Source organism: Salmo salar, chromosome ssa26 (genome assembly GCF_905237065.1).
Source record: "Salmo salar chromosome ssa26, Ssal_v3.1, whole genome shotgun sequence".
Lineage (NCBI taxonomy): Eukaryota > Metazoa > Chordata > Actinopteri > Salmoniformes > Salmonidae > Salmo > Salmo salar.
The window spans coordinates 32,368,245-32,395,067 of NC_059467.1; the positions used below are offsets into that span (position 1 = coordinate 32,368,245).

General features: G+C 43.3%; 1 protein-coding gene across 4 annotated transcripts in view; it reads right to left on the bottom strand.

Moving 5' to 3' along the window:
* Nucleotides 1-26,823, bottom strand: part of trpm7 (transient receptor potential cation channel, subfamily M, member 7) — a 115,062-nt gene that overhangs the window by 80,305 nt on the left and 7,934 nt on the right. For 2 of the 4 annotated variants that reach the window (XR_006762136.1, XM_045708036.1), the window contains exons 1-3: nucleotides 16,024-16,086; nucleotides 13,973-14,052; nucleotides 2,494-2,532 (exon numbers count right to left, since the gene is read on the bottom strand). Coding sequence is in view for 3 of the 4 variants with exons in the window: in XM_045708036.1 (XP_045563992.1) it covers nucleotides 2,494-2,532; nucleotides 13,973-14,052; nucleotides 16,024-16,077 (173 nt within the window). In the remaining variant the exon portion in view is untranslated. Of the gene's footprint in view, nucleotides 1-2,493; nucleotides 2,533-13,972; nucleotides 14,053-16,023; nucleotides 16,106-26,823 lie in introns of those variants that run through there. The other 2 variants (XM_045708035.1, XM_045708037.1) reach the window with 2 other exon arrangements.

Below are 26,823 nucleotides of genomic sequence, written 5' to 3' on the forward strand. Positions count from 1 at the left end.
GCTGCATCGATAGTGGTCGATGTGGGCCCTGTCGTTCCAGCCTGCTCCGGCGGCCAAGGTCCGGAATTCCAGGGTGAAGTCCTGGGCGCTCCTCGTCCCCTGTCTCAAATGGAAGAGCCTCTCCCCCGCCGCTCTGCCCTCAGGTGGATGGTCGAAGACGGGTGAACTGAAGCGATGGGTGAACTCCTCAAAGTGGTCTGGCGCCATGTCTCCTTCTCTCCACATGGCGTTTGCCCACTCCAGCGCTCTTCCTGTGAGGCAGAAGACGAGGGCGGCCACTCTCTCCCCTCCTGAGGGAGCTGGGTGCACAGTGGCCAGGTAGAGGTCCAGTTGTAACAGTAATCCCTGGCACTGTGCAACTCCCTGGGAAGGGAGAGACGCATCCCACTGGAACTCTCTCCGGATGGAGAAAACCCCGGTTGTGCTGGTCGAGGCACTGGAGACTACCTGTCTCTCCCAGCGGTCCATGGTCTGGACAACGCGATCCATCATGGCACCAAGATGTTGTAACATGGCCGAATGTTCCTGGACGCGCTCCTCGACTCCTCTAACAGGGGTACCTGCTCCTGCTGACTCCATTGAAGGTGTGTAATTCTGTCAAAAGGTGTATTGGAGGCGAAGTCAGGTGCAGGAGAGCAGAGTATAATGAACAAGCGCACTTTTATTACAGTTCCAAAAACGAGAGCACGACATAAATCAAACGCACTCAAAAAAACGAAACATAAAAGTAAAGCGCGTAAACTAACACCACATAACATGAAACAATTACACACAAAACATGATGGGAAACAGAGGGTTAAATACAAGTAGCTTCATTGGGGAAATGAAAACCAGGTGTGTATGGCAACAAGACAAGACAAAAGGATATATGAAAAATGGAGCGGCGATGGCTAGAAAGCCTGACGTCGATCACCGAACGCCGCCCGAATAAGGAGAGGAGCCGACTTCAGCGGAAGTCGTGACAGCTAGTTTCCGTCCTCCTCTGAGAATGTTGACTTCAATACAAAACCTAGGATTCTCAAGGTTCTCACTCCCTTCTATAGACTTACACAGTAATTATGACAACTTCCAGAGGACTTCCTCCAACCTATCAGAGGTCTTGCAGCTTGAACTGAAATATAGTCCACCCAATCAAAGGATCAGATAATGACTAGTACTGAAAGAATAAGCTACTGCTAGCTAGCACTGCAGTGCATAAAATGTGGTGAGTAGTTGACTCAAAGAGAGAGAAAGACAATAGTTGAACAGTTATGAACAATTTAATTTAGTTAAAAATGAAGGAAAAGCAAGGAAGAACAAACCATATTCATTGTATATTTTTACTTTCACTTACTTTAGCTAGCTAGTTTAGCCTCCTCAAAACACCCGGCTCAAACAGAGAGGGATGCCATGTTAGCTAGCTGGGTATGGCTATTCAACACTGGAACTTTTCCAAGTCAAGGTAAGCTTTAAGTTTTATAAATTTATTGCCACCGGGGCCTGCCGGTGTAACTGCTAAACTGCTTGCTAATGTACACTGTACGGCATGATTGTAGCGGGTTTACTAACGCGTTAGTTCAAGTAGCTATGTTGACTGACGTTGGCTAATATGGTGACAACGACGTAGGCTATGTGTAGAGGTTAGCGGTTATGATATAAAGGTTTGGCATGGAAAGGTTTTTTCGCCTAGTCACAGACAGCTGATGTGTTGTGCACTGAAGCCCACAAGCGAAGGGAAAAGGTGAGAGGAAGAAAGCGCGTAGATTTGAGAAGGAATTAACAAGCAAAGTGATCATGCTGTTTGTGTATGGCTGCTATGAAAGTGAACTGTATCTGCGTGTGATCAGGGGTGTATTCATTCCACCGAAAAACGTTCTTAAACTGGAGCAAACGTAACGAAACAGGGATACACATACATTAATTTGTCCAATAGAAACTCTCGTTTACAACTATTGGACTAATGATTACAGTTACACACTAGATCAGCTAGATGCAGGCAAGATTGTGCAAGGCGGTATTGAATGAGACACTGTGCGTCACCTTGATTACTCAAATGTTTCTCTCGACTTGTGCACCTACATTGTAAACTTTCATTCATAAGATAGGTTGTAACAACCTCATGATGGGTATAGGGACGATTTGAGTATCATGTAGTAACCTAAACGATGTTACATTGAGTTGGGTGAATGGAATATGAATGACAGTCATCAAATATGCTGTAACAGAAATAACGGCATGCTCATCAACATATTGTAAAAATCGTCCTTCCTCATCTTAAACGGCACCGACCGCCACTGATACAATACTATATACCGTACTATATACAGTGAAGAACGATAGGCGGAGTGCAATAGAGACTAGGCTACACTTTCACACAGAACTTTAATACCAGTTATTGTTTATGTCAGTACAGTATTTTAGAAGAGGTTGGTTGAATTGAGGAGGTCCCAGGGTCTTGAGTAAAGGACTGGGCTCATGCATGTCTGAGAGATCAGAATAGGGCCAAAGACTCACCTCACCAACTGCTGGCAGATCTGACATCCTGGAAGGCATCTGAAACAACATCAACAAACACATCTTCACATTAGAGTACGAAGTAAAATATAAGTATTATACATACATTATATACCTACACTACAGGTCCAAAGTTTTAGAACACCTACTCATTCAAAGGGCTTTTCTTTATTTTTACTATTTTCTTGATATATAAATGATATAAGTTAAGGGCTAAAAGTTAAAACAACCACTCAATGTATTGTGACAACTGTGAAACTAATAACAGGAAGGAAGTCTCCCCACCCAGGGAAAACTTGTAGTAGATTAGGATACATGTTGCAGAATGTGAAAAGCAATGACCATTTGGAGAAGACTTGTACATAGCATTCATTTATTGAGTTAATGCCAAATAATAGAAGGGGACATTTAACGTGTGTGTGTGTTTCAAAGTAGGTTAGAGAAATATTGACAATTAGGATGTCTGTATGGATTTGCAGGAAACAATTTGGTCGATTACTATGACATTATAGAGAAGTCAGACACTGGGAAACCATAGAGGTTTCCTGTTTTGAGCTCGACTTGTCAGTTGCAGGCATGTAGATAGAGGAACCCGGTTAGACAGAAGGAGCTATCGAAGCTGAACATTGTGACAGTGTTAGATGAGAGGGGGGGCATTTATAAAGTGTATGTCATAACCAAATGTGTGAGGTATAAACGGCTATGTGCATTGTATGATATTCAGAGCGCTCGTGAATAAAGAATCTGACTCTTGAAAGCTTGGTCTCTGTCTGCTTCATTTAAACCAGAACCTTACAAACTCTGGGTTGCAGACTGAGTAGATTAATTAAAGTTCAGTTTAAGAACATTGAGAACAAAATTCTCTTAACATTTCTATATTGTAGAATAATAGTGAAGACATCAAAACTATGAAATAACACATATGGAATCATGTAGAAACCAAAAAAAGTGTTAAACAAATCAACATTTATTTTAGATTTGAGAGTCTTCAAAGTAGCCACCCTTTGCCTTGATGACAGCTTTGCACACTCTTGGCATTCTCTCAACCAGCTTCATGCGGTAGTCACCCGGAATACATTTCAATTAACAGGTGTGCCTTTCTAAAAACTTAATTTGTGGAATTTCTTTCCTTCTGATTGGCTCAAACACATTAAGTTGTGTTGTGACAAGGTAGGCGGGTAAACAGAAGATGGTATTTTACCAAATAGGGCTAAGTCCATATTATGACATGAACAGCTCAAATAAACAAAAGAGAAATGACAGTCCATCATTACTTTAAGACATGAAGGTCAGTCAATACAGAACATTTTAAGAACGTTGAAAGTTTCTTCAAGTGCAGTCGCAAAAACCATCAAGCGCTATGATGAAACTGGCTCTCATGAGGACCGCCACAGGAATGGAAGACCCAGAGTTACCTCTGCTGCAGATAAGTTCATTCGAGTTACCAGCCTCAGAAATTGTGGCTCAAATAAATGCTTCAGAGTTCCAGTCACAGACACATCTCAACATCAACTGTTCAGAGGAGACAGGCCTTCATGACTCAGGCCTTCATGGTCGAATTGCTGCAAAGAAACCACTACTAAAGAACACCAATAAGAAGAAGAGACTTGCTTGGGCCAAGAAACCTGAGCAAATGGACATTAGACCAGTGGAAATCTGTCCTTTGGTCTGATGAGTCCAAATTGGAGACTTTTGGTTCCAACCGCTGCGTCTTTGTGAGACGCGGTGTGGGCGAACACATGATCCCCGCATGTGTATTTCCCACCGTAAAGCATGGAGGAGGAGGTGTGATGGTGCTTTGCTGGTGACACTGTGATATATTTAGAATTCAAGGCACACTTAACCAGCATGGCTATCACAGCAGTACGCCATCCCATCTGGTTTGGGCTTAGTGGGACTATCCTTTGTTTTTCAACAGGACAATGACACAACACACCTGCAGGTTGTGTAAGGGCTATTTTACCAAGAAGGAGAGTGATGGAGTGCTGCATCAGATGACCTGGACTCCACAATCACCCGACCTCAACCCAATTGAGATGGTTTGGGATGAGTTGGACTGCAGAGTGAAGGAAAAGCAGCCAACAAGTGCTCAGCATATGTGGGCACTCCTTCAAGACTGTTGGAAAAGCATTCCAAGTGAAGTTGGAAAAGCATTCCAGGTGAAGCTGGTTAAGAGAATGCCAAGAGTGTGCAAAGCTGTCATCAAGGCAAAGAGTGGCTATTTGGAGAATCTCAAATATAATATATATTTTGATTTGTTAAACACTTTTTTTGGTTACTACATGATTCCATATTTGTTATTTCATAGTTTTGATGTCTGCACTATTATTCGACAATGTAGGAACTAGTAAAAATAATATAAAAAAAGAGTGGAGGCTGTAATAACAGGCTTTCCACTAGATGTTGGAACATTACTGAGCGGACATGCTTCCATTCAGCCACAAGAGCATTTGTGAGGTCGGGCACTGATGTTGGGAGATTAGGCCTGTCTCGCAGTCTGCGTTTCAATTCATCCCAAAGGTTTTCGATTGGGTTGAGGTCAGGGCTCAGTGCAGGCCAGTCAAGTTCTTCCACACCGATCTCGACAAACCATTTCTGTTTGGACCTCGCTTTGTGCCATAAAGTTGGAAGCAAAGAATCGTCTAGAATGTCATTGTATGTTTTAGCGTTAAGATTTCCGTTCACTGGAACTAAGGGGCCTAGCCCGAACCATGAAAAACAGCCCCAGACCATTATTCCTCCTCCACTAAACTTTACAGTTGGCCCTATGCATTGGGGCAGGTAGCGTTCCTGGCATCCGCCAAACCCAGCTTTGTCCGTGGGACTGCTAGATGGTGAAGCGTGATTCATCACTCCAGAGAACGCGTTTCCACTGCTCCAGAGTCCAATGGTGGCGAACTTCATACCACTCCTGCCGATGCTTGGCATTGCGCATGGTGATCTTAGGCTTGTGTGCTGCTGCTCAGCCATGGAAATCCGACTTACAATTCTTGTGCTGACGTTGCTTCCAGAGGCAGTTTGGAACTCGGTAGGGAGTGTTGCAAGAGAAGACAGATGATTTTTACATGCTACACACTCGGTGGTCCCGTTCTGTGCGCTTGTGTGGCCTGCCACTTCGCGGCTAAGATGTTGTTGCTCCTAGATGTTTCCACTTCACAATAACAGCACTTACAGCTGAATGGGGCAGCTCTAGCAGGGCAGAAGTTTGACGAACTGACTTGTTGGAAAGGTGGCATCCTATGACGGTGCCATGTTGAAAGTCACTGAGCTCTTCAATAAGGCATTCTACTGACAATGTTTGTCTATGGAGTTTGCATGGCTGTGTGCTCGATTTTATACACCCGTCAGCAATGGGTGTGGCTGAAATAGCCGAATCCACTCATTTGAAAGGGTGTCCACATACGTTTGCATATACAGTGGGGGGGAAAAAAGTATTTGATCCCCTGCTGATTTTGTACGTTTGCCCACTTACAAAGAAATGATCAGTCTATAATTTTAATAGTAGGTTTATTTGAACAGTGAGACAGAATAACAACAAAAAAAATCCAGAAAAACGCAGGTCAAAAATGTTATAAATTGATTTGCATTTTAATGAGGGAAATAAGTATTTGACCCCTCTGCAAAACATGACTTAGTACTTGGTGGCAAAACCCTTGTTGGCAATCACAGAGGTCAGACGTTTCTTGTAGTTGGCCACCAGGTTTGCACACATCTCAGGAGGGATTTTGTCCCACTCCTCTTTGCAGATCTTCTCCAGGTCATTAAGGTTTCGAGGCTGACGTTTGGCAACTCGAACCTTCAGCTCCCTCCACAGATTTTCTATGGGATTAAGGTCTGGAGACTGGCTAGGCCACTCCAGGACCTAAATGTGCTTCTTCTTGAGCCACTCCTTTGTTGCCTTGGCCGTGTGTTTTGGGTCATTGTCATGCTGGAATACCCATCCGCGACCCATTTTCAATGCCCTGGCTGAGGGAAGGAGGTTCTCACCCAGGATTTGACGGTACATGGCCCCGTCCATCGTCCCTTTGATGCGGTGAAGTTGTCCTGTCCCCTTAGCAGAAAAACACCCCCAACGCATAATGTTTCCACCTCCATGTTTGATGGTGGAGATGGTGTTCTTGGGGTCATAGGCAGCATTCCTCCTCCTCCAAACACGGCGAGTTGAGTTGATGTCAAAGAGCTCCATTTTGGTCTCATCTGACCACAACACTTTCCCCAGTTGTCATCTGAGTCATTCAGATGTTCATTGGCAAACTTCAGACGGGCATGTATATGTATTCTTGAGCAGGGGGACCTTGCGGGCGCTGCAGGATTTCAGTTCTTCACGGCGTAGAGTGTTACCAATTGTTTTCTTGGTGACTATGGTCCCAGCTGCCTTGAGATCATTGACAAGATCCTCCCGTGTAGTTCTCGGCTGATTCCTCACCGTTCTCATGATCATTGCAACTCCATGAGGTGAGATCTTGCATGGAGCCCCAGGCCGAGGGATATTGACAGTTCTTTTGTGTTTCTTCCATTTGCGAATAGTCGCACCAAATGTTGTCACCTTCTCATCAAGCTGCTTCGTGATGGTCTTGTAGCCCATTCCAGCCTTGTGTAGGTCTACAATCTTGTCCCTGACATCCTTGGAGAGCTCTTTGGTCTTGGCCATGGTGGAGAGTTTGGAATCTGATTGGTTGATTGCTTCTGTGGACAGGTGTCTTTTTTACAGGTAACAAGCTGCGGTTAGGAGCACTCCCTTTAAGTGTGCTCCTAATCTCAGCTCGTTACCTGTATAAAAGACACCTGGGAGCCAGAAATCTTTCTGATTGAGAGGGGGTCAAATACTTATTTCCCTCATTAAAATGCAAATCAATTTATAACATTTCTGCCATGCGTTTTTGTGGATATTTTTGTTGTTATTCTGTCTCTCACTGTTCAAATAAACCTACCATTAAAATTATAGACTGATCCTTTCTTTGTCAGTGGGCAAACGTACAAAATCAGCATGGGATCAAATACTTTTTCCCCCACTGTATAGTATAGCTGTTACCTGGCCTTGTAAAATAAGAGAGATGAACCCAGACAACAGTTTCTATCTAGTCTCGTTTGAAGACACGTTCATCATGTACCCGTTGTTAGCCCATCTCGGGGTTGTACTTCACAGGAAGCAGCAGTGTTGTTAGTATGATCAATAAGTAAACCAGCTAGAATTGATTGCGTAACACACTCACCGATATATAAATCAAATCAAAGTTTATTTGTCACGTGCGCCGAATACAACAAGTGTAGCCCTTACAGTGAAATGCTTACTTACAGGCTCTAACCAATAGTGCAAAAAAAGTATTAGGTGAAAAATAGGTAAGTAAAGAAATAAAACAACAGTAAAAAGACAGGCTATATACAGTAGCGAGGCTATAAAAGTAGCAAGGCTACATACAGACACCGGTTAGTCAGGCTGATTGAGGTAGTATGTACATGTAGATATGGTTAAAGTGACTTTGCATATATGAACAGAGAGTAGCAGTAGCGTAAAAAGAGGGGTTGGCGGGTGGTGGGACACAATGCAGATAGCCCGGTTAGCCAATGTGCGGGAGCACTGGTTGGTCGGGCCAACTGAGACTCCTCTAGTTTATACAGAAATCTGATATTGGATATGATCTCCACCGAGTTAGCAATGATCTCCACCGAGTTAGCAATGATCTCCACCGAGTTAGCAATGATCTCCACCAAGTTAGCAATGATCTCCACCGAGTTAGCAATGATCTCCAAAAGTGCCTAAAGTTGGTGGATTTGGTGCCTCTAGGGGAAATTCAGGAAGACGTTAGATGGCCTTTTTACTGAAGAAAGTGTTTGTTTCATATGTTTGTGTTCTGCTTTTCGTGTTATGTGTAATTGATGTGTATATAGACACAATGCCTTCGGAAAGCAATCAGACCCCTTCACCTTTTCCACATGTTGTTACGTTACAGCCCTTATTTTAAAATGGATTAAATAAATAAAAAATCCTCAGCAATCTACACACAATACCCCATAATGACAAAGCGGAAACAGATAACATTTTTGCAAATGTATAAAAAATAAAAACATAAATTCCTTATTTACATAAGTATTCCGACCCTTTGCTATGAGACTCGAAATTGAGCTCAGGTGCATCCTGTTTCCATTGATCATCCTTGTTTCTACAACTTGAGTCCACCTGTGGTAAATTCAACTGATTGGACATGATTTGGAAAGGCACACACCTGTCTATGTAAGGTCCCACAGTTGACAGTGAATGTCAGAGCTAAAAACAAGCCATGAGGTCGAAGGAATTGTCCGTAGAGCGCCGAGACAGGATTGCGTCCAAGCACAGATCTGGGGGAAGGGTACCAAAACATTTCTGCAGCATTGAAGGTCCCAAGAACAGTGGCCTCAATCATTCCCAAATGGAAGAAGTATGTAACCACCAAAACTCTTCCTAGACCTGGCCGCCCGGCCAAACTGAGAAATCAGGGGAGAAGGGCCTTAGTCAGGGAGGAAACAAAGAACCCGATGATCACTGACAGAGCTCTGGAGTTCTTCTGTAGAGATGGGAGAACCTTCCAGAAGGACAGAGAACTCCTTGATGAAGTCCTGAGCGCTCTGGAGCAGGTTCTCAGACTGGGGCAAAGATTCACCTTCCAACAGGACAACGGCCCGACGCACACAGCCAAATCAACCGCGGGAGTGGCTTCGGGAAACGTCTCTCTGAATGTCCTTGAGTGGCCCAGCCAGAGCACGGACATGAACCCGATCTAACATCTGTTGAGAACTAAAAATAGCTGTTTATTTTCTGTGCAATTCTTTTTTATACATTAGGGTTTATTTGAAATATTTTCATCGTTTTGATAGTTCCCCACTCATGATGGTTCATTTTAGTGTGCACCCGTTTTAAGAGTGTCCCGCAACCTGCGCCAGAAATGAGAATGTAGTTCCGGTAAAATAGGTATTTAGTTTTGAATGGTTTTGGCAACAGATGAGTGCTTTTCGGCATTGTAAAATGTGCAACCACAGACACAAAGCCATGATCCATTTGGTTCTATGGCAGAGGCTGTGGCATAGCTAAGTCCAGAGCCATATATTAAGAAATAAATGACTCTGGTTAAGCCTAATCAAACTTGCCTGTGCCAATGGTTTTCAAATGATAGAAATGTAACATCCTGAGCACACTGGACTTGAAACAACGATGCAGATGTAACCATCTGCCATTTAGTGTATTATCTGACTGCCACTGCTCCCATGTGCATTCCACTGGTCACTTTTAACTAAGTGTTCAAATTCTTTCAAATCAAGATTAGAAAAAGTGTCACGGCACACCTGAGAGTTCCTCAAGACACACCAGGTTGGGAACCACTACTTTTAGAGTGTGGGGATGGAATCCGTGTCACTGAGGGTAAACTGGCAACGATTGGTGTCATTTTGGGAAAAATAGCTAGCCTGAAATCCTTTGTTAGTACTAAACAATAAAATATATGTTTTGAAGAGAGCCGACTTATTTGAGTGTCTAGCTGTCCAGTAGATGTGGTGAACTGAATGACTGTAACCTACCACACACTTACACCACACACACTAGCACCCTTTTCACACGGTCTCGAACCCAAACCGTACTGTGCTTGCTTGGATTTTTCTTTTCAGATTGTCTTTCCCAACACAGTTGCAGCATTGTAACCAGGCCAGCATGGTTCAGTAGTGTGAAAAGTGTACAAACGGACCTCTGTAGAATTCCAGCACTGCAATGTCACATTCCAGCAAGTTCAAGTAGGAAATACTACAGTACTAAGCGGCAGGAGACCTTCAAGTTCATACAAGCCTTAAACACAACACACATAGCCTAGCCTACCCTACACGTCAGACCCTCATATTATATTGTCAGATTATAAACATAGAAAACAACACCTGCTCCTCATTTTACAATTGGATCCCCCAGCAAATAATTCCCTCAATTTCTATGGTCTGATTTTGGCTAGGCTACCTTCAAACTGCTGACTGCCTCTGCTCAGAGGTGCAAGGTGGATGATACGCAGTGCGCAACAGGCACTGGCCTTTCTCTCCGCTCGTGTTTGATTTGAACGAACCGTGCCTCCAGTAGGCTTTGGTTTCCGCTCTGCTAGCTTTGGTTAATAATGCCATGGGTAGGATGGGAAACATGGAGAGAAAGCATAAAGCATCTTAATAGGCCATTGGGCCACCACGAGCCGCCAGAACAGCTTCAATGCGCATTGGCATGGATTCCACAAGTGTCTGGAACTCTATTGGAGGGATGCCAAACCATTCTTCCACAAGAAATTCCATAATTTGGTGCTTTGTTGATGGAAGACGCTGTCTCCGGTGCCGCTCCAGAATCAAGATTAGTCTTGAGCCCTGGGAAGCTATATTCACGAGCGCTCCAATGTATAAATGTTTTGAAAGTTTAAAACGAGTAAAAGTTCATGAACATTTTATAAAATGTAGTCCTATGTTGTTGTTTATTTAGCAAACTATTGGCGATGAGATAATAGTATAAAAACAGTTTAATACCAAGGGATGCAATGCTAGGTTGGCTATTTTAGCTAGGCTAAGGTTAGCAAGCTAGCACCAAAGCTAGCACAGTATCTTGATCTTCCCTTTTATCTTTCCAACTGCAGTTTCAGATGAGCAGCACTTAGTGAGTCAGTGGTCACCCTAGTGAAAAAGTAGCTTAATGGAGGTGCCAATACCAAAGACGAGAAAAGTGCAGGACATAAGATTGAAGGAGTGCAGTAGACTAAGTAAATGAATGGCTACATAGCTATCTACACTGTACAATTCACAATAGACTGGTACTATGCAGTCAGCTAGCTATACTTATTGCCAGACAGTAAATCAATAATTTAGCTAATAAAAGCATAATCTAATTCGTCTTAATAGGGTAACCCCATCATTGTTAAGGCCAGACATTTTTGTCATATGATTATGGTATTTGGTCATATGATTATGGCAGGGTTCAAAGACAGGCAAGAGAGAGAGTGAGCACCCCCCATGCTGAGGCAGGGAGAGGATGAACAGGTCATCAGGTGAGGCACTATCAGTTCAACTCCTCATCTTTGCTGACTATAGCCCAAGTGCTATAACAAAATTACTGCTGCCTGCATTCTGATTTCATTTGGTTGTCATGGCAGGGATCAGAGACAGTCAGTAGAGAGAGGGAGAGCACCACCCATGTTGAGGCACAGGGTGAGGACGAACAGGACATCACGTAAACATTTTGAATTTGAGTTATAAGGCAGTCTGGTAAAACATGTTGCACAGCTATTTACATCACACACATTGGAACTATCAGTTCAGCTCCTCATCTTTGCTGACTGTAGCCCAAGTGTTATAACGAATGTTGTTGTCGGCATTCTGATTTCATTTGGTTCTCATGGAGATTGAAGATGTGGCTGTGATCAACAATGACACAAAGCAGATTGCACCATGTTGCCGTCTGTCCTATCCACCAGGAGAAGCCGGATACCATAGATAGGAAAACAATATGCCCACATCTTATTTCCGTCAGTGACGGCCATAAACAGGTATTTGGTGCATTTAAGTGAATTGAGACTGAAGATCTGAACCCTCTCTGTACCACTATATTCCCACCTTTGTATATTTGGTTGCAACCAGTTATTCAATGTGTATGTTTTTTACTTGATGGTGAACGACAATGTTAAGTATTTTTGAAGTCTATTGCTTGAGAATGACGCCATACTGATTGGTTTATTTTGAAGTCTAATGCTTTTGAATTTGAGAATGACGCCATACTGTTTTGCACCCCCGATGCTGTTACTCTCTGTTATTATCTATGCATAGCCACTTTAATAACCCTACCGGCATCTACATAATTACCTCAATTACCTCGACACCAGTGCCCCCGCACATTGATTCTGAACCGGTAACCCCTGTATATAGCCCCTATTGTTATTTACTGCTGCTCCTTAATTATTTGTTTTTCTTATCTCTTACTTAATAAAAATATAGAAATATTGTCTTAAAACTGCATTGTTGGTTAAGTAAGCATTTCACTGTAAGGTCTACACCTGTTGTATTCGGCGCATGTGACAAATACAATTTGATTTATTTTGAATTCTAATGCTTGAGAATGACACCATACTGATTGATTTATTTGAAGTCTAATGTTTGATCCATATTGAAGAGTTATATTTCCAACTGTCTCTGAATTATTTGAGGAATTAATACTGCAATTAAATTGTGTAAAAAGTTTCTGTACTCGACTGCTTTTAAATTAGTTGGGTATAAGAAATGAGTTATTCAAGACCATGTACTAACCAAGCGTGGCGAAGGGTACACAAATAGAATAATGGGCTTTGACATTCAAATTTAGTTAAAGAATGGGTGTGGTGGTGACTTTCTGTTAACTGTTAAGAGTAGGAACACGGTTTAAAGTAATATAGAAAAATATTGGTCTTTGCAGTTGTGATTGGGGTATATTGCCCAAATTATCAGGATTTTTTTAGATGCAGTTTCCCTTACAAAGTCAACAGAAACAACCATTTCACAGCAAGTAAAATAAAATCTCCCAAGCCCCCGGACCCCCTGTAGAGGGGTGTTGACACTGGAACTAATTGACACAAAGTTACGCCCTTGGCTGGCTGACTGTTGGAGGATAACCTAGTAGTTGGGCTACACCCTGCCCTAACACCAAATCTTACTAACTACAGTAGTGGTTGAGTTTCACCTTCTGGCCTTTACTGACACTCAGTGTAATTACAGATTGCAGTGTACTAACCCCTCCATGCAAGTAATAAACACTCACGGATGGAGGGACGGGAGAGAGAGATACATGTGAGAGACAGACAGAGAAAGAGACAGAGACACAGACAGACACACATACTCTGTTATATCTGGAGTATTTCTCCTGTCTTATCCGGTGTCCTGTGTGAATTTAAGTATGCGCCCTCTAACTCTCTCCTCTCGGAGGACCGGAGTCCTAGGAGCCTCAGGACTACATGGCCTGATGACTTCTTGCTGTCCCCAGTCCACCTGCTGCTGCTCCAGTTTCAACTGTTCTACCTGCGGCTATGGAACCCTGACCTGTTCACCGGACGTGATGCCTTGTCCCGGACCTGCTGTTTTCGACTCTCTCTCTCTATGATTGGCTATGAAAAGCCAACTGACATTTACTCCTGAGGTGCTGACCTTTTGCACTCTCTACAACCACTGATTATTATTATCATCATCATCATCTGACCCTGCTGGTCATCTATGAACGTTTGAACATCTTGGCCGTGTTCTGTTATAATCTCCACCCAGCACAGCCAGAAGAGGACTGGCCACCCCGCAGAGCTTGGTTCCTCTCTAGGTTTCTTCCTAGGTTCCTGGCTTTCTAGGGAGTTTTTCCTAGCCACCGTGCTTCTGCGTCTGCATTGCTTGCTGTTTGGGGTTTTAGGCTGGGTTTCTGTATAGCACTGTGACATCGGCTGATATAAAAAGGGCTTTATAAATACATTTGATTGATTGATACCTGTGGGGGTCTTTCGACACTGGAAGTATGTGGACACATTCCCTCTTGGTGAAAGTGCTTTCTATCCAGGATTTCTGGGACTGTGGAGAGAGGAGACAGAAATATAATGAAGCACAACGTTACAAATTGGCTCCCTGTATCAGAGATCACTATAGTAGGGAAACCATGGGCCAATGTACAGTTCAAACGGGGCTGTAGCTGGTCTACTTGATTGCTTAATTGACTTACCGTGAACATTCAACATACATACAGTAGTGGCCAAAAGTTTTGAGAATGACACAAATATAAATTTTCACAAAGTTTGCTGCTTCAGTGTCTTTAGATATTTTTGTCAGATGTTACTATGGAATACTGAAGTATAATTACAAGCATTTCATAAGTGTCAAAGGCTTTTATTGACAATTACATGAAGTTGATGCAAAGAGTCAATATTTGCAGTGTTGACCCTTCTTTTTCAAGACCTCTGCAATCTGCCCTGGCATGCTGTCAATTAACTTCTAGGCCACATTCTGACTGATGGGAGCCGATTCTTGCATAATCAATGCTTGGAGTTTGTCAGAATTTGTGTGTTTTTGTTTGTCCACCCGCCTCTTGAGGATTGACCACAAGTTCTCAATGGAATTAAGGTCTGGGGAGTTTCCTGGCCATAGACCCCCCCAAAGAAAAGATGTTTTGATGTTTTGTTCCCCGAGCCACTTAGTTATCACTTTTGCCTTATGGCAAGATGCTCCATCATGCTGGAAAAGGCATTGTTCGTCACCAAACTGTTCCTGGATGGTTGGGAGAAGCCCTTTTTGTGCAAAGCAATGATGACGGCACGTGTTTCCTTGCAGGTAACCATGGTTGACAGAGGAAGAACAATGATTCCAAGCACCACCCTCCTTTTGAAGCTTCCAGTCTGTTATTCAAACTCAATCAGCATGACAGAGTGATCTCCAGCCTTGTCCTCATCAACACACACCTGTGTTAACGAGAAAATCACTGACATGATATCAGCTGGTCCTTTTGTGGTGGTGGGGCTGAAATTCAGTGGAAATGTGTTTTTGGGATTCAGTTCATTTGCATGGCAAATAGGGACTTTGCAATTAATCTGATCACTCTTCATAACATTCTGGAGTATATTCAAATTGCCATCATACAAACTGAGGCAGCAGACTGTAAAAATTAATATTTGTGTCATTCTCAAAACTTTTGGCCACGACTGTACATGCGTACATACAATTTGAACTCATATCAACACAAAATAATACAAGACAATATTTTCATAGTTAAAGGCAGTCCAATCAATGTTTGCTGTTGTAACTAACCAGTAACCACAGAGCCGAGTTCCCCTCACGGCCCCCAAACTAGCCAGCCAGGAGCTCCTAGTGACCCCCTAATCCAGGAGGCTCAGTATTCTGATTGATAAACTAATACATGTAATCAGACTAAATCCTGCTGTGTATTAGACCAGAGCTGCTAGTGCTGCCAAGGGGACAGCAGTGTGCGTGTGTGAGCAGCAGCGGTCCGTTCACAACCACAAACTCTCTCACTCTCCTGAGACAGGCGGCCGAGCGTCCAGCGAGAACGAGAGCTTTATGTCAGAAGAATTTTCAATTAATTTCCAGGGTTCCGTCGTTCCGATTGCTTTTTGTTCCTGGTTCTAAACAACACAGGGCCTCACAGACGATTAGCACCAATAATCCTTCCCTTCACAAAGGAACAGGCTGAAATTCTTCACCTCCTCCTAACTCAGAGAAATACTGGGTACAGTGGTTTACTGGCAGAGAGCTGAGATTACACAACACTGGGAATGACCAGGTTTGAAGAGGCCTAGTAGCCCTGTTGTTTTCCCACAGCGAAAGAACATACCAGCTTCAAACAGTTTTAGTACAACAGGCGTTTCAGAAACAGCGCTAGAAGAACTGAAGTTCTCGAACAAAGGTCAGATGGAAGCTGTAACACAGCAGTGGCACAACAAAAGCGCTAGAACAACAGAAGTAGAACAGAATTCTAAAAACAGGAGGTAGAAGACCAGAAGTTCTAAAACACAGATAAAACAGGTTGTCTACCTGGAAGTTGTCTTCTTCATCGCGGTAGTGTTTAAGGGCTGAGTACAGGAACATACCAAATAACCTTCACGCATCTCCTGACCAACCAACCACACCAGCACTGCAGACCAGCACCGCAGCCTCAACAGATCTCAACAGATACCATCTCTCACTCTATATCTTCCTCTCTGTCGCTCAATCCCTCACCACATAATCGCTCCAGTCTCAAAGTCTAAAAGGTGATTGAAAATTGCAAATCCGTGTCTGTTAAAAGCTGAGTGATCAGTGAGCAGTAGAGAGAAACCTTGTGTTACTCTAACTGTGAATAGGAGTTAATCTGTAGGACAGAGACACTCAGAGTAGAGGTCGACCGATTATGATTTTTCAATGCCGATATCGATACCGATTATTGTAGGACCAAAAAAGCCGATACAGATTAATCGCCCGATTTTTTTATTTTTTATTTATTTGTAATAATGACAATTACAACAATACTGAATGAACACTTATTTTAACTTAATATAATACATCAATAAAATCAATTTAGCCTCAAATAAATAATGAAACATGTTCAATTTGGTTTAAATAATGGAAAACAAAATGTTGGAGAAGAAAGTAAAAGTGCAATATGTGCCATGTAAAAAAGCTAACATTTAAGTTCCTTGCTCAAAACATGAGAACATATGAAAGCTGGTGGTTCCTTTTAACATGAGTCTTCAATATTCCCAGGTAAGAAGTTTTAGGTTGTTGTTATTATAGGAATTATAGGACTATTTCTCTCTATACCATTTGTATTTCATATCCCTTTGACTATTGGATGTTCTTATAGGCACTTTAGTATTGCCAGTGTAACAGTATAGCTTCCGTCCCTCTCCTCGCTCCTACCTGGGCTCAAACCAGGAACACATCAACAACAGCCACCCTCGAAGCAGCGTTACCCATGTAGAGGAAGGGGAACAACTACTCCAAGTCTCAGAGCGAGTGACGTTTGAAACGCTATTAGCGCGCACCCGCTAACTAGCTAGCCATTTCACATCGGTTACACCAGCCTAATCTTGGGAGTTGACAGGCTTGAAGGGGTGGGTATAAGTTGTGGAACGTTCCAACAGGAATCTGTTCCAAAAAACGTAAAGTAAATGGTTGCCAACCAACAACGCATACAAAGTAGCAACGAATACAAACCTAGCTAACTAGCTGCCGAATAGGCATCAACTCGCCACGTAGCTTATTCTTAATGTTTGTCCATAGGCAAACAGACATGTGAGGACAGACATTTTTCAGGAAAAAACGTGATGAGTGAAAAACGCAATGAAATAGACCACTCCCTACCCGGTATCTTATTCTGCCGCTATACAACTTTATATGCGTTGTTTTTTGACAACCTTGTTATTTACAAAGTTTTTGGAATAGATTCCTGTTGGAACGTTACACAAATTATACCCACCCGGCTTGAAGTCATAAACAGCTTGAAACACAGCGAAGAGCTGCTGGCAAAACGCACGAAAGTGCCTGCTGGTGCCTACCACCGCTCAGTCAGACTGCTCTATCAAATCATAGACTTAATTATAACATAATAAACACACAGAAATACGAGCCTTAGGTCATTAATATGGTCGAATCCGGAAACTATCATCTCATCTCATCTCGTGGAGTGCAATGTAAGGCAGGTGGTTAGAGCGTTGGACTAGTAACCAAGGTTGCAAAAACGAATCCCCCCTGAACAAGGCAGTTAACCCCCGTTCCTAGGCCGTCATTGAAAATAAGAATGTGTTCTTAATCTGACTTGCCTAGTTAAATAAAGGTGTAAAATATATATATATATATATATATGTGGCAAATCGGTGGCCAAAAATACAGATTACCGATTGTTATGAAAACTTGAAAATCGGCCCCAATTAATCGGCCATTCCGATTAATCGGTCGACCTCTAACTCAGAGGGCTGATGAATGTGTCTGAGACACACTGCTTATTACCGGAGAGAGAGAGGCAGGATGGTAGAGGTAGAGGCCTCAGTCATTTATATCTTCTTCAGACCACCTGCTGAGAAAGCCTCACTTGTCACATGAGCATGTTTCACTCAACCAACCACCTCCGCTATATACACAGGAACCACAGGTTAGGTACTCACAGGACGACTTGGTAAGGCTTACCATTACTAGACAACGAATAGTCACTGGGAGCGACTCACTTCCCACTGAAACTAGGCCCAACTCTCTGGTCAGTGGCATTCCTACTATTCAAATCTGCTCTAGCCTGGTCAAGCAGACTGTCCGCTGTGTTCACGTTTCGATGTGAAGTGAAACAGAATGTGAGCGATCGCGAGATCAAGCTGGTTTCACAAGGCCATCTCTGTTCATTATTAGTGATGGGGGGAATATATACAGTTACATTTTGCAATATTATTTTGGGACGATATTATACAGATATTTGACTCCAAGTATCGATTTGTAAAAACAATTATATGTATTAGGCCTATATACAGTACATGTCAAAAGTTTGGACACACCTACTCATTCGATGGTTTCTCATTATTTGTACTATTTTCTACATTGTAGAATAATAGTGAAGACATCACAACTATGAAATAACACATATGGAATCATGTAGTAACCAAAAAAAGTGTTAAACAAATCAAAATATATTTGAGATTCTTCAAAATAGCCACCCTTTGCCTCTGACAGTTTTGCACACTCTTGGCACAGCTTCAAGAGGTAGTCACTTGGAATACATTTCAATTAACAGGTGTGCCTTGTTAAAAGTTAAGAAGGAAAGAAATTCCACAAATTAATACATTTGAGCCAATCAGTTATGTTGTGACAAGGTAGAGGTGGTATACAGAAGACAGCTCTATTTGGTAAAAGACCAAGTCCATATTATGCCAATAACAGCTCAAATAAGCAAAGAGAAATGACAGTCCATCATTACTTTAAGACATGAAGGTCTGTCAATGCGGAAAATGTCAAGAACTTTGAATGTTTCTTCAAGTGCAGTTGCAGAGTTCACAGAGTTCAAGTAACAGACACATCTCAACATCAATTGTTCAGAGGAGACTGTGTGAATCAGGCCTTCATGGTTGAATTGCTGCAAAGAAACCACTACTAAAGGACATGAATAAGAAGAAGAGACTTGCTTGGGCCAAGAAACATGAGCAATGGACATTAGACTGGTGGAAATCTGTCCTTTGTTTTGATGAATCCAAATTTAGATTTTTGGTTCCAACTGCAGTGTCTTTGTGAGACGCAGAGTAGGTGAACGGATGATCTCTGCATGTGTGGTTCCCACCGTGAAGCATGGAGGTGTGATGATGTGGGGGTGCTTTTCTGGTGACACTGTCTGATTTATTTAGAATTCAAGGCACACTTAACCAGCATAGCTACCACAGCATTCTGCAGCGATACACCATCCCATCTGGTTTGGGCTTAGTGGGACTGTCATTTGTTTTCCAACAGGACAATGACTCAACACACCTGCAGGTTGTGTAAGGGCTATTTGACCAAGAAGGAGAGTTATGGAGTGCTGCATCAGATGACCTGACCTCCACAATCACCTGACCTCAACCCAATTGAGATGGTTTGGGATGAGTTGGACCGCAGAGTGAAGGAAAAGCAGCCAACAAGTTCTCAGCATATGTGGGAACTCCTTCAAGACTGTTGGAAAATAATTCCAGGTGAAGCTGGTTGAGAGAAAGCCAAGAGTAAGCAAAGCGGTCATCAAGGCAAAGGGTGGCTAATTTGAAGAATCTCAAATCTATTTTGATTTGTTTAACACTTTTTTGGTTACTACATTGTTCCATGTGTCATTTGATAGTTTTGAGGTCTTCACTACTTTTCTAGAATGTAGAAAATCATTTAAATAAAGAACAACCCTTCAATGAGTAGATGTCCTAACTTTTGACTGGTACTGTATAATATATGTATTTATACTACAGTCGGCTGCACGGGTCAGCTAGCGCTAGTCGGCTGTACGGGTTAGCTAGCGCTAGTCGGCTGCACGGGTCAGCTAGCGCTAGTCGGCTGTACGGGTCAGGTAGCGCTAGTCGGCTGTACCTGCACCAAAACTCCTGGATTTTTCATCCTATAGCTTGTTTTCAATCTTCTTTTTAAATAGTGAGTCAACATGTTTACAGCACTTTTATTTCCCTGACTGATCAAAACTCGTTTTCTCATGCTCTCGTCTATCTGCAGCAGACATACTCTATAGTGAGCAATATGTTTAGAACATCAAATCACATTATCGAATCGCAATATATATAGAATCGTATCGGCACCTAAGTATCGTGATAATATTGTATCGTGAGTCCCTGGCAATTCCCAGCCCTATTCATTATGGTAAAACTATCTTCAATAGGATGGTGATATTATGATAACAGGAGAAGATTTGAATGCTTCAGATAATGAATACAGGACATCTCATTCATTCAGGTGGTTTGATGGTTAATAGTGTTAACAGAGGGTTGTTAGAGAGGCTTTGGTCCCCGTTGACCTGTATCCATGGTACCTGAGAATGTCAGGCAACAAAAGACTCAATTTAGATGCACTTTAAAGCCCCAGCCAGGAACACAGACACGTCTCTCTCCCTCTAGTTCTCCTTCTCTCTCTCTACATCCCTCACTCGCTCTACCTCGTTCTCCCCTCTCGACCTCCCCCTCTCGACCTCCCTTGTTCTCCCCCTCTCCCGACCTCCCTCGTTCTCCCCCCCTCTCTACCTCCCTCCCCCTCTCTCTACCTCCCTCCCCCTCTCTCTACCTCCCTCTCCCTCCCTCTTTCTCTGCCAAACAGAGGAAGGGCTCTTTTTGGCCACTTAGTCTTCCTGTAGGAAATTAACCAGCCACATTTCCCTTCATAAACCGCACACACACACACCCCTCTGTTGACCCTTTACCTTCTGACGACATGAGTCGGTTTCATGAAGCACCCAACTCCCCATCCAACTTCCTACCCACTCTCCAACCCGTTTCCCAGGTAGGCAGGCTGTGGCAGTGACAGAGAAAGGTGGCTAAATGCACACAGCCCTGGCCTGCAGCCCTAGTTAACCTCTCCTCTCTCACTCCTCTGGCCGACATGACTGACTGACTCATAGAATTCCAGATAACATCTGGCCAGCCAGCCTGTTCTCACACTCATAATGAGTCTATAAACTGGGGGAGAGAGAAGACATTAGCATGAAGACAGTGGTGCTGGGGTGTTAATAACAAGAGACAGTTTATACTGTTGTTACCTGCCAGGCTAGCGGTCCAGGCAAGGGGCATGACAAAGCTGAGAAGTTCAGGGTCAAACAGGAGAATGTGTAAAAGGCAGGTAGCCTATTGGACCAGTGACTGAAAGGTCGCTGATTCAAATCCCAGAGCCGACTAGGTGAAAAATCTGTCGATGTGCCCTTGAGCAAGGTACTTAACCCTAATTGCTTGTGTAAGTTGCTCTGGATAACAGTGTCTGCTATATGACAACAAAAATGAAGTGTAAAAGAGGTGTTGAGTCATCCTCAGAAGGCCAGTGTTGATTGAAAAATGCTCAGCGTTTTTTTGTTTGTTTTTTTTACAATAAAGAGATTTGAAAATGCTTCAAATCAACTTCCTTTGTCCTCTAAGAGAGGCTGGGTGAATAGGCTTACCTCTCACGTAAAGTAGTTTGCACACTGGCCTTGCCTCTGTAGCAGACACAGACAGACCGCTATCTTTCTCACCTCTAAATAGGCATTATTAATATTACTACTACTACTAAAACAAAGACCGAAGGATTAGGTGGACACACAAGGGAGAGATAAGGAGATAACAGAGGAGAGGAACTACACTGAACAAAAATATAAAATGCAACATGTAAAGTGTTGGTCTCATGTTTCATGAGCTGAAATAAAAGATCCTAGAAGCTTATTTCTCTCATTTTTTGCACACATCCGTTTACGTCCCTGTTAGTGAGCATTTCTCCTTTACCAAGATAATCCATCTACGTGACAAATGTGGCATATCAAGAAGCTGATTAAACAGCATAATCATTACACAGGTTCACCTTGTGCTGGGGACAATAAAAGGCCACTCTAAAATGTGCAGTTTTGTCACACAACACAATGCCACAGATGTCTCAAGGTTTGAGGGAGTGTGCAATTGGCATGCTGACTGCAGGAATGTCCACCAGAACTGTTGCCAGAGAAGAGGTCGACCGATTAAATAGGGCCCATTTCAAGTTCATAACAATCGGTAATCGGCATTTTTGGACACCGATTATGCCGATACCTCAAATGAACTAGAATTCAAGGCACCTAACCAGCATGGCTACCACAGCATTCTGCAGCGATACGCAATCCCATCTGGTTTGCGCTTAGTGGGAATATAATTTGTTTTTCAACAATGACCCAACACACCTCCAGACTGTGTAAGGGCTATTTGACCAAGAAGGAGAGTGATGGAGCACTACATCAGATGATCTGGCTTCCACAATCACACGACCTCAACCCAATTGAGATACGAAACGTGTTATCATATAGGCCCATGTAACTAGCATGTCACAAGAGACAACAGGATACCTAGAGAGTAGGTACACGCTGGGGTGAAGTTTCCCCCCCGTGAATATGTAGGATTAGCTTTCCCTCCTCCAATCAAATCAAAATCAAATGTTATTTGTCAAATGCTTTGTAAACAACAGGTGTAGAGTAACTAATGCTTACTTACAGGCCCTTCCCAACCTTAGCCATTAGTGAGGGACAGAAAATGAAAAACTGACCCCAAACTAGCGTCTAGGGGCAACTTCAACATACACCAGTATTTGTACTTACTAAGGATCCCTATAGCTGCTGACAAGTCATGAAGGCAGTAATGTACATTATAATTCAATTTAAACATTAAAATACATTTCTCAACACATTAAGTGTGTGCCCTCAGGCCACTACTCTACTACCACAACACAAAATCAATGTGTACGTGTGTGTATAGTGAGTATGTTATTGTGTGTGTGTGTGTGTCTCGCTTCACAGTCCCCGCTGTTCCATAACGTGTATTATCATCTTTATTTTATTGAATTTTACTGCTTGCATCAGTTACTTGATGTGGAATAGAGTTCCATGTTGTCATGGCTCTTTGTAGTACTGTGCTCCTCCCATAGTCTGTTCTGGACTTGGGGACTGAAGAGACCTCTGGTGGCATGTCTGGTGGGGTATGCATGGGTGTCTGATCTGTGTACTAGTAGTTTAAAACAGACATCACTGTGCATTCAACATGTCAATACTTCTCACAAATACAAGTAGTGATGAAGTCAATCTTTCCTCTACTTAAATCAATCCAGTCCAATGACTTGAGCCTGGAGAGATTGACACATTAGCTTTCCGTGTACATTTAAGGGCCAGCCGTACTGCCCTGTTCTGGACCAGTTGTAATTTTCTTAAGTCCCTCTTTGTGGCATCTGACCACATAACTGGACAGTAGTCCAGGTACGACAAAACTAGGGCCTGTAGGAACTACCTTGTTGACAGCGTTGTTAACGCAGAGTAACACTTTATTATGGACAGACCTCTCACCAGTCCCACTTCACCCTACACCAGTAGGTAGTGGTACGGTCCCTCTTCACCAGTAGGTAGTGAGTGGTACAGTGTATAGTCCCACTTCACCAGTAGGTAGTGAGTGGTACGGTCCCTCTTCACCAGTAGGTAGTGAGTGGTACGGTCCCTCTTCACCAGTAGGTAGTGAGTGGTACAGTCCCACTTCACCAGTAGGTAGTGAGTGGTACGGTCCCACTTCACCAGTAGGTAGTGAGTGGTACGGTCCCTCTTCACCAGTAGGTAGTGAGTGGTACGGTCCCTCTTCACCAGTAGGTAGTGAGTGGTACGGTCCCTCTTCACCAGTAGGTAGTGAGTGGTACGGTCCCTCTTCACCAGTAGGTAGTGAGTGGTACGGTCCCTCTTCACCAGTAGGTAGTGAGTGGTACGGTCCCTCTTCACCAGTAGGTAGTGAGTGGTACGGTCCCTCTTCACCAGTAGGTAGTGAGTGGTACGGTCCCACTTCACCAGTAGGTAGTGAGTGGTACGGTCCCTCTTCACCAGTAGGTAGTGAGTGGTACGGTCCCTCTTCACCAGTAGGTAGTGAGTGGTACGGTCCCACTTCACCAGTAGGTAGTGAGTGGTACGGTCCCTCTTCACCAGTAGGTAGTGAGTGGTACGGTCCCACTTCACCAGTAGGTAGTGAGTGGTACGGTCCCTCTTCACCAGTAGGTAGTGAGTGGTACGGTCCCACTTCACCAGTAGGTAGTGAGTGGTACGGTCCCACTTCACCAGTAGGTAGTGAGTGGTACGGTCCCACTTCACCAGTAGGTAGTGAGTGGTACGGTCCCACTTCACCAGTAGGTAGTGAGTGGTACAGTCCCACTTCACCAGTAGGTAGTGAGTGGTACGGTCCCACTTCACCAGTAGGTAGTGAGTGGTACGGTCCCACTTCACCAGTAGGTAGTGAGTGGTACGGTCCCACTTCACCAGTAGGTAGTGAGTGGTACGGTCCCACTTCACCAGTAGGTAGATTTTGTTTTACTACAATGTAAAAACAATTTAAACTGAGCCATGTTGGTTTAAAAAGCTGACTCTTCCAAATGAAAAATTGATTACTTGAGCCATGTAATTGATTACTTGAGCCACTTGAGCCAAATGAAAAATTGATTAAACTGAGCCATGTTGGTTTAAAAAGCTGACTCTTCCAAATGAAAAATTGATTACTTCACCAGTAGGTAGATTTTGTTTTACTACAATGTAAAAACAATTTAAACTGAGCCATGTTGGTTTAAAAAGCTGACTCTTCCAAATGAAAAATTGATTACTTGAGCCATGTAATTGATTACTTGAGCCACTTGAGCCAAATGAAAAATTGATTAAACTGAGCCATGTTGGTTTAAAAAGCTGACTCTTCCAAATGAAAAATTGATTACCAGTAGGTAGTGAGTGGTACAGTCCCACTTCACCAGTAGGTAGTGAGTGGTACGGTCCCACTTCACCAGTAGGTAGTGAGTGGTACAGTCCCTCTTCACCAGTAGGTAGTGAGTGGTACGGTCCCACTTCACCAGTAGGTAGTGAGTGGTACGGTCCCACTTCACCAGTAGGTAGTGAGTGGTACAGTCCCACTTCACCAGTAGGTAGTGAGTGGTACGGTCCCTAACAGTTGCACAGTGGAGTCTACTCTAAGGAAACTATCAATCTCCTCCCTTCATAATAAATCAACATTTACTGTAGGCAATACCATAAACATGTCCTTAAAAGTCTGCACTGCTCTTCGTAAAACACCATAAACTACTGCCCTCAATGACCCAGAGCTGTAATACAACTCCAATCGTCTTATTTGACATTGCCTGACATTTTGCAGCATTAATGAAGGTCAATAAACTTTGACATTGGCAAAGATAAGATTCAGGCTGTCACTATGACTGATCTCATAGCTAAAGCAAAAAGTACCACAATCATCAACATGGCATAATAATGTTAAGTCCTATTACTACACAACATGATAATGTTATCTATATTAACTGTAGCTACATGATATGATAATGTTGTTAAACTCCCTCAACGTCAGCAAGACCAAGGAGCTGATCGTGGACTACAGGAAACAGGGGCGGGTGCACACCCCTCATCCACATCCACAGTGGAGGGTCAAGATCCTCTGTGTCCACATCACTGAGGACTTAACATGGTCCTCTCACACCAGCACAGTGGTGAAGAAGGCACGGCAGCGCCTCTTCTCCCTTAGGAGGTTGAAACCATTTGGCATGGCCACTCAGATCCTTAGGAACTTTTCCAGCTGCACTATGGAGAGCATCCTGACTGCTTGTATTACCATCTAGTATGGCAACTGCAGACGGAAGGCCTTAAAGAGGGTAGTACAGACAGCTTAGCGCATTACTGGGGGTGAGGTCCCAGCCATCCAGGACTTACAGTGGGAAGAAAAAGTATGTGAACCCTTGGATTTAATAGCAGGTTGACCCTCCTTTGGCAGCAATAACCTCAACCAAACATTTTCTGTAGTTGAGGATCAGACCTGCACAACTGTCAGGAGGAATTTTGGACCATTCCTCTTTATAAAACTGTTTCAGTTCAGCAATATTCTTGGGATGTCCGGTGTGAACTGCCCTCGAGGTCATGCCACAGCATCTCAATCGGGTTGAGGTCAGGACTGACTGGGCCACTCCAGAAAGCGTATTTTCCTTCTGTTCAAGCCATTCTGTTGCATAACCTAACTTCTGTTGAGCTTCAATTGGCGGACAGATAAGCCTTTCATTCTCCTGAAAAATGTCTTGATAAACTTGGGAATTCATTTTTCTGTCAATGATAGCAAGCTGTCCAGGCCCTGAGGCAGCAAAACAGCCCCAAACCATGATGCTCCCTCCACCATAGTTTACAGTTGGGATGAGGTTTTGATGTTGGTGTGCTGTGCCTTTTTTTCTCCACACATAGTGTTGTGTGTTCCTTCCAAACAACTCAACTGTAGTTTCTGCTGTCCACAGAATACTTTTGCCAGTAGCGCTGTGGAACATCCAGGTGCTCTTTTGCAAACTTCAGACGTGCAGCAATGTTTTTTTTGAACAGCAGTGGCTTCTTCCATGGTGTCCTTCCATGAACACCATTCTTTAGTGTTTTACGCATCGTCGACTCGTCAACAGAGATGTTAGCATGTTCCAGAGATTTCTGTAAGTCTTTAGGTGACACTAGGATTCTTAACCTCATTGATTATTCTGCGCTGTGCTCTTGCAGTCATCTATGCAGGACGGCCACTCCTAGGGAGAGTAGCAACAGTGCTGAACTTTCTCCATTTATAGACAATTTGTCTTACCGTGGACTGATGAACATCAAGGCTTTTA